This window comes from Pinus tabuliformis, chromosome 7, assembly GCF_031772625.1.
Source record: "Pinus tabuliformis cultivar Carrire ecotype Pingquan chromosome 7, CPIR1, whole genome shotgun sequence".
Taxonomy (NCBI): Eukaryota; Viridiplantae; Streptophyta; class Pinopsida; order Pinales; family Pinaceae; genus Pinus; species Pinus tabuliformis.
Window position 1 is genome coordinate 1,448,646,432 of NC_142293.1, and position 8,860 is coordinate 1,448,655,291.

Consider the following 8,860-nt stretch of genomic DNA (forward strand, 5'->3'; position numbering starts at 1 on the left):
ATGATTGCTTAGTTGCATAGTTAGTTCATCTGATTTTGTGCAAATAAACTTCTGTTCCATTTCTTTTGCTATTATCTAGGTCAGATTAGGTCAAGGTAATTAGGTTCTTGATTTTCCAAGTCTTCATTTGTTAAATTCAAAAAATAACTTGCAGAGCACCTGTTATCCTTCTCTATCTACCCATAATCCATCAGATAATCTACTCCAACCCTTAGTCCATGATTTGTACCCTTCATTTGCCATACTTTCCCCACCTTGCCCTAATTCCTACATTCTTGTGCATCATCGCTTCCTCCATCCTTGAACAAATCCAATCGCTCCTTAGCCTCATCCACCAAGTCCTAGACCTCTTCACACCCCTATTTCACCTCCATACTCATTCCTCCATCTTTTTCCCTCCATCCATGCTCCAAAATCCCATTTCGAAACATCCTGTAGAAGAATTACAGAACATCCTGTAGAAATCCTGAACATCCTGTAGAACCCGTGCAGACTTCCTGTAGAAGCTCATAAACACGGTTTCTTGGTAGCCAAACTTTGTGAGACTCTCTGGAAGGGTGTTAGGGACCCCTTAGACCCTCTCTGAACCTTCCCAACCTTTCCCAAGCATTTCTCCTCCTTGATCCACCTCTGCACAGTCAAAAATATTTAGAAGCACATGCATGATAATTCCAACAACTTAAACAAAAATACAAAAAGATGTTTTGTTCAGATAGAGGTAGTCTAGACACATGTATTTTACCTTCATAGAAGTAATGGCATCTCTTTTAGTAGTTTGCATGCTCTCCTTTGCGTCAGTAGGACTAGCTGGTAGAATTAGGGTTTGCTAGGGTTTGCGTTTCTTTTTGGCTTTCAGTTTCTTTCTGCAATTATATTAGCTTCCTTCGAGTTAGATTTCATCCATCAATTAAAAAGCTTCTTCTGAGAGCTCATAGAAGTTGGCTTAAGCTCCTAGTGGACTTGTGCCAGCTGACCAAGTGACAGCTGCGGCAAGAGCTAGTACTTGTGCATACAGCACCGTCGCTTCCAAGTTTGTTACGAACTACTGGGTTGATAAAATTAAAGAAGGGAGTTCCATGAGTTGTAGCATTATTGCTACAATACTGGGGCCCACCATCTTTTTGGCGCCGTTGCCGGGGAAGTGTCAGAGTATTGGTGATTGCTGCTTTTCTTCTATTTTCCACTACAACCTTCTGCTAAGTAGTTTATTTCATTTCCATTATGCAATTTCCTTTTTGTAAAAGTAGATTAGAATTTCCCGCTTTCATAGATTAGCATTTCAATTCCGCAATTTCAATTCTGCAAGAATAGATTAGCATTTCAATTCTGCAAGCATAGACTAGCATTTCATTCCTGCAATTTCATTTGAGCAAAATAGATTAGTCCTTTCCTGCTTTCATTTCAATTTCGCATTTTCATTTTAGCAAGATAGTTAGTTGCAGTTCAATCTATTTCAGTTTTGCAGGTAGAAGTAGAAAAAAGCAAAAATCAACCAAAAATATTTCATTTCATGCCTTGTAGGAGTAGAGATAAGTTAGAAAAATGATACACAACACCCCCACTGCTTCACACAGCCAACATTCTCTCTTCTTCGATGGCTGTGATTAAAGAACCCTTAGGTGGATAGCAAGACATATTTAAAGAACCTCAAGGGAAGAAGAAGAAGAAACCATTCCTCTGGAGCAAATGGCTACAAGCAAATATGGTGGGAGCAGCACCTTGTCCAAAGACGAATTTGAAAATCAGATCGAAGATTTCAAGAGTGATATCAGGCAGTTTCTTGCCATGCAACTGGATACCTTGCGGATCCAAAAGAAGCAAGAAGAAGCCAAGAGGGCTTTGGCCATTTTTTGTCCTAGGTGCACTAGAAGGCATCCTAGGAATGAATGTCCATTGTACTCCATAGAAGTGTGTTTTGTATGTGAAGAATACCATCCTACAAATCAGTGCCCTTCCTTACCCATAATCAAAGTTGCATATCAAAGAGCCAAAGGAGCCACTGAATCACTCTATTATATGAACCAAAGGAGGCCGCATGGACCTAGATCTTACCAGTAGGAATTGCAAGGGACACCCGAGACCTGTTATGACCCCTATCAAGCCACTTTCATGCCTTCTTGGGGTCCCCCTACTCATCCTTCCTGGTTCACACCTCCTCCTCGTTCCTTCACAGATCCATATTATGCCCAACCGGCTGCTCATTCATTTCACTCTTATGCTCAGCCACAACCTCAGTGGAATGCACCTCATCAGGGGTGGAGGCCCCAATACAACACTCCTCCCGCTTCTTTTCCTCCACCACCTGCTCATCCACAACCATCGCCTCCTGCTCCACCAAGGCAACCCCAAATGCCTGCCCAACCGCAACCCCATACACATCCATCTCAAATCTACACCCCCACTCAACTACCCATACCACCATTTCCAAAACCATACAATGGAGTAGCTCAACCCAATTGCAAAGCTGAGGCACAACATGTCCAAATGACTCCTTTTGAGCTCAATAGCTCAGGAAAAGCATTGCAAAAAAGAGATCATCTTGAAAGCATTGAAGGATCACATCCAGCAAAAGAAGATTCAAGAGAGGAGATCAAAGAACCATGGATTGCACTTGATGAAGAGAAGAGATCAAAATCAGAGATCGAGGGAGTTCCCTCATGGTTACCATCAAATCTTCCATGTATTCAAGAGAGAGATCAGCAAAAGGAGGAAGATGAGAAAGTCATGATAGAAAGTGACATGAAGAATGATCCAGATCAGCAAAAGGACCAAGGATATCAAAGCTATATTGAGACATGGTTCCAGACAGTCACTAAGTTGCAGCAGTACTCTCTTCCTCAGCTATGTTTGATCCCTTCAAGGTCAGATCATTTGGTCTCTGAGATCTGGATACCTATCAAAGCATGCATTTCGAGCCTTCACATCATCTTGTCTCTAATCTCGATGTGCACATGGCTCCATTGGAAGTATTCTTATACTTGAGAACAATTTTGTTTTTCAGGTAGGGTAGGGTAGAGAAAAAAAAAAAAAAAAAAAAAATGAAAATAAGAAGAGAATAAAAATCTAAGGTGAAAACCTCCTCGGAGGCGCCTTAGATTGGCTCATTGATTGAAAACCTCCATGAGACAGTCAATGGGTTGGGAAAAAAGAGAAAAGAGAATAAGATCTCTGGGTGAAAACCTCCCTTGGAGGTGCCCAGGGCAGGCAATTAGGGTGAAAACCTCCATGAGGCACCCTAGTTGTTTTTCAAAAAAAAAAAGAAAAAAAAAAAAAAAAAATCTAATTTCCATTGAATAATTTCATGTTGCAGCAATGACATTGCAGGTCAGGAGGATCACTCAAAACAAATCCAAAGGTGTTTTTGTGCCTTCTATAGGAAGTTCTATATTTCTACAGGAAACATCCTCTAGAACCTTCAAGCGAGCCAGATTCGATTTTGAAAGGGGGTCTAAAGCTTGGAATCCATTGGTTATGCCTGAAAGCATCCATGTTCCCATTCCTCACCCTTTTCCATCATCTTTTCCACCTCGTTGTGCTTCTTCATTGTGCTTCTACAGGAAGTTCCTGTAGAAATTGTAGGAAGCTAGAAATGGATTTCAAAAAGGCGGTTTGGCGAACATGGTAGCTTCCTCAAGGGTTCAGAAGTCCTCCTGCACTTTTCAAACTCCTCCTCCATCATCTTCATGCCTGCATCACAACCCAAGCTCAGTTTTCTTACCATGCAACAAAACTGCAAAATGCCTTGAAGAAAAAACACATAGAACAGAATTTGTTTCTTCCATAACTTGAAAACCATGCATCCATTTGAAAAACCGTTTTATGGGGAATTGTACAGGGGTGATGGCAACATGCCTGAGCAGTTTCAGCCAATTCCGGTGCACGGTTTCCAAGAAATTAGCCTCCATCACCATCAGCCATTTTTGCATTTTCTCCATATCCGTGCATCCGTTTCAAAACCTGTTTCATGGGGATATGCATATGGGTGATAGTAACCTACCCAAGCAGTTTCAGCCGATTCCGATGCACGGTTTCCGAGAAATTGATCTCTGAAATCTTCAGCCATTTTCCATTTTTCTCGAAATCTGTGCATCCATTGATCACGATTTTGCTATGGGAGGTGCATAATGATGATAGGAATGCACTCAGCAAGTTTCAGATCAATCCGGTTTACCGTTTGGGAGCAATGGCGAAAACAAGTTCTGGTCCTGTGAAAATTCAGCAGCAGCAGCTTGAAGGTGCAGATCTGAACGTGGAAATGAACTCCTGCAGCATGCATCCGGCCAAAGGACACCTGCACAAGGAAAACAACCAAAAATCATCAGCCAAGCCCTCATGCAACCAAAGGATCCAGGCATGCAACAGCAGAATATGAGCATGCAGCAGCAAAAAGCACCTCACAGCAACCATCTGACTTCAGGTACGTGACTAAACCTTGTTCCTCTATTGCATGAATCTAATCTAAGCACTGCATGAACGAATGAGATGGGGGGATTCAGCCAGGAAGCTAGCCATATCTGATTGCACTCATCCAGGCAAAAATCACGCAGCATGCATGGGTAAGTCACTCACGTGAAAATTGAAAATAAAAAAACAGACAGTGGTAGAGGCTTTAACTCCAGTGCAACTGATTAACAAGAAGAGGACATGCAGCTCATTATAGCACTACCGTCTGCATGTGGCCACGTACACCTGGCCACCTCACTCCTTCACCACAAATCACGCAGCAATTAACGAACGCTCAGCTGAAACTCACAGACTGCTGTTAACTTGCACTTGCAACATTTTCAACTGAAGTATGCATCCTCTGATTCCACAAAATGATTAACCCATCGTCCTCCATTGAGCTTTGTGGCCTGGTTCACAATTCTCCAGCGTATCGGGCTCACTTAGAGGTGCAGGGGCACTCTACAGGCGTTTCTACAGGAAGTCGTCTACAGGAAACGCAGAAAACAGCTCTGCAGAAGGAAAACCCGAGATTTTTGTCAAAATTCAAGCTTGAAATGAGAACAGTAGTTAAAGCTCGTGTCCAAGGTTACCAGGGTTCTTGAAAGTATTGATTTTGGAGTTTTTCAAACGCATTATAGATCTGTTAATGGTGGAGCAATCTGTTTGAATTCAGAATCTGATCATCTATTTCATAGTCCATGGAGGACAAGATATTCCCTGCTTGGTCTAAAACTGTTGAAGAATGCTTAGAAGAATATGATGTGAACTTAGAGAATGGTTTAAATTCTCATGAAGTGGAAAAACGTCGTCAAATATATGGATGGAATGAGCTCCAGAAGAAAAATGGTACACCTTTGTGGAAGCTGGTAGTGGAGCAATTTGATGATACAGTTGTTAAAATACTTCTGCTGGCAGCTGGCATTTCATTTCTTCTCGCCTACTTTCATGATAATGTGTCTTCTGAGGAGGGCATAACAGCCTATGTAGAGCCCCTGGTCATTCTCCTGATTCTCATCCTCAATGCCATTGTTTGAGTATGGCAGGAGAATAATTCTGAGAAGGCTTTGGAAGCTCTCAAAGAAATGCAATCTGATCATGCAAAGGTCTTGAGAGATGGCCATTATGTTGTAGATCTTCCCTCCAGAGAACTTGTTCCAGGAGATATAGTGGAAGTGAAGGTGGGAGACAAGGTTCCTGCAGACATGAGAATTGTGTCCCTCAAGACATCCACCTTTAGGATGGAGCAGAGCTCCCTGAGCAGAGAGAGCATGCCTGTGGTCAAAAGAACATATCCAGCCACCTTGTGTGACTGTGAGTTGCAGTCAAAAGAATGCATGGTGTTTGCAGGAACTATAGTTACCAATGGCTGCTGCACATGCATTGTTGTGAGCACTGGAATGTTTACAGAAATAGGTAAAATTCAGGCACAAATTCAGGAAGCTTCAATGGAATGTCATGATACCCCTTTAAAAAGAAAGTTAGATGAATTTGGTGAAAGACTGACAACAGTGATTGGTGCCATTTGTATTCTTGTCTGGATCATGAACTACAAATATTTTCTTTCATGGGAAGTCATAGATGGGTGGCAAAAAAAATATCAGGTTTTCCTTTGAGAAATATACGTACTACTTTAAGATTGTTGTTGCTCTGGCAGTTGCTGCTATACCAGAGGGATTGCCTGCTGTGATTACTACATGTTTGGCTCTTGGCACTTGTAAGAGGGCACAAAAGAATGCTATTGTGCGTAAGTTACCGAGCGTGGAGACTTTGGGTTGCACCACAGTGATTTGCTCTGATAAGACAGGTACTCTTACAACCAATCAGATGTCTTTCAGTGAGTTTATAGCCATAGGGCACAGTGCTGGTTCACTTAGAGAGTTTACTGTTGAAGGAACAACATATAATCCTGAGGATGGAAAAATATTGGATTGGCCTGCACATAATATGGGGGAAAATTGAGAAACTCTGGCAGAAGTTGCTGCAGTTTGCAATGATGCAGGGATATCTTGTCAAGGTCACCAGTTCCGTGCTACTGGTATTCCCACTGAGGCAGCCTTGAAGGTATTGGTTGAAAAAATGGGAGTTCCAGACCCAATGGCAGGTGATACAAGTGCCATTCTCAACAGTGGCACAGTGAAATTGGGCAATTGTGATTGGTGGATACAAAGATCAAAGAGGCGGGCTTTATTGGAGTTTGATTGTGATCGAAAATCCATGGGTGTTATTGTCATGGAACCAATGGGACAAAATCGTCTGCTAGTGAAGGGCGCCATGGAAAATTTGTTTGAAAGGAGTGCTTTTCAACAACTTGCAGATGGATCAGTTGTTGAATGAGATGATGCATCAAGGGAATTACTCTTGAGGAAGTTTCATCAGATGAGTTCAAAGGCTTTGCGTTGTTTGGGATTGGCATACAAGGAAGTTTGGGGAGAGGGCAGCAGAAGGAGAAATTGGCCGAGATTTTAGCTAGGGAGGCAGCACCTGTGCTAGCCACCCTAAGCACATCCATCCCCTCCATGAACACTCATTTTTTCAAGGTTCGGACACAATCTGGTCATGGTTCAACCTTCTACAGGAAGCTACAGGACTTTCTACAGGAAGTTCTGTATTTTTACCAGAAACATCCTGTAGAAGCCTTTGGGCAGGTCAGAATCAATTATGGAGAGGGATTTGAAGCTTGAAGTTTGTTGAGGAGGCATGCAACCACTCTTTTCTTCCATCCTCCACTGGTTTCATCTCCTTTCACCACCATTGCCACCATCATATTGAATATACTTGCACAATCATACCAAAGTTGAGAATTCTCTAGGAAAAGAAGCACAGGTAGTGGGAAGAAGCAAAGAGAAAAGCATGGTTTCATGACTAAGAAGAGGGCATTACTTCAGAAGCTTGGCATGACAGGGAGGCCACCAGGGCCATCAAAGATGAGGAGATATATTGGTTGCTCAGAGGATGAGCAACGCTTTCAGTAGGGGGGTGATGATGAGCCCCAAAAATGGATAATTATTTGGGCTCATTCAACCTCCTAATTCGACTTAATCCACCATTCTCATTAGTTTATTGCGTGTTTTTTATTATATTTATGCTAATAGAGTGAATTGGGTTAGTCATTATGCCAACAAGTCTAATGTGTGCTTTGTGTAGCCTTTTTGGTCAATTTGGAGACAAAATCAATGGTTGAAATGAGCACTTGACAGCCAAATTCGTGGAGAGTATTTTTAGGAAGGTGTTCCCTTCATTTATGGGCCCTTACCTCGAATTCTCCACCATCATCTCGGAGTTCAAGGGCCACCAAATCAATCAGCACAAGGGCAGCCAAGCAAGTCAAGTAGGACTGCTGTTAACTACAAGTCTTGGGCAGTCGAGTCCCTAAAGTTTAGGAGGACTGTTGGGGTCCTCAATTTGTATAAATAAGAAGGCTTAGGGCCTCATTGGGGGTTAGCTGGTAGTTAGTCATTTCATAGTCTTGTTGTAGTCATTTTGTAGTTCGTTTTTTAGGCAATAGATTAGTTTTGCTGTCAGCTCATTTTCAAGTTCTCCTTGTGGACAGTTTTGATGTAACTCTTCATTTCTTGATCAATAAAGATGAATCCAGCTTTGCACCAGCTCTAAATCTCTCTTAGGAGGTTGTAGCTCTTGGGGTTGGGCCCATCTCAAGTGCCCAGTACCTCCTTTGTTTACTTTCATGTGTCTTTGCTACATTCTTAGAGTAAAATCTGCTATTTAGATTTAAAACTTGTTGCGTTATTTAGGTTGCTTTCGATGATTAAAGTAGATTCTCATGTTCAGATTGATTTGGATAGATTAATAACATAAAGGATCCTTGGAAAAAGGGGCTCAAGCACCTGTGATCTTACCTCTCCCTCAGTGGGATCGTGAGTTGGGACAAAGGTGACCTTGTTTCCCACAAAAACGTTGTTTTGCTTCACCATGCAAGTATTAGTGTTGGATTCTTAGTTGTCAAACTTGATATCAGTTTTGACTGCATGCTTAGGGTTATGATTGCTTAGTTGCATAGTTAGTTCATCTGATTTTGTGCAAATAAACTTTTGTTCCATTTCTTTTGCTATTATCTAGGTCAGATTAGGTCAAGGTAATTAGGTTCTTGATTTTCCAAGTCTTCATTTGTTAAATTCGAAAAATAACTTGCAGAGCACCTGTTATCCTTCTCTATCTACCCATAATCCATCAGATAATATGCTCCAACCCTTAGTCCATGATTCGTACCCTTCATTTGCCATACTTTCCCCACCTTGCCCTAATTCCTACATTCTTGTGCATCATCACTTCCTCCATCCTTGAACAAATCCAATCGCTCCTTAGCCTCATCCACCAAGTCCTAGACCTCTTCACACCCCTATTTCACCTCCATACTCATTCCTCCATCTTTTTCCCTCCATCCATGCTCCAAAAT

At 42.0% G+C, this 8,860-nt stretch overlaps 1 protein-coding gene across 1 annotated transcript; it reads left to right on the top strand.

Annotated features, from left to right (window-relative positions):
• Positions 1-5,144: 5,144 nt before the first annotated feature.
• LOC149253152 (calcium-transporting ATPase, endoplasmic reticulum-type-like) lies at positions 5,145-6,780 on the top strand. Its single transcript, XM_089454392.1, has 4 exons — positions 5,145-5,441; positions 5,490-5,970; positions 6,101-6,250; positions 6,446-6,780. Exons 1-4 carry the CDS (start codon positions 5,145-5,147, stop codon positions 6,778-6,780), a joined length of 1,263 nt encoding a protein of 420 aa, XP_089310518.1.
• Positions 6,781-8,860: the final 2,080 nt, after the last annotated feature.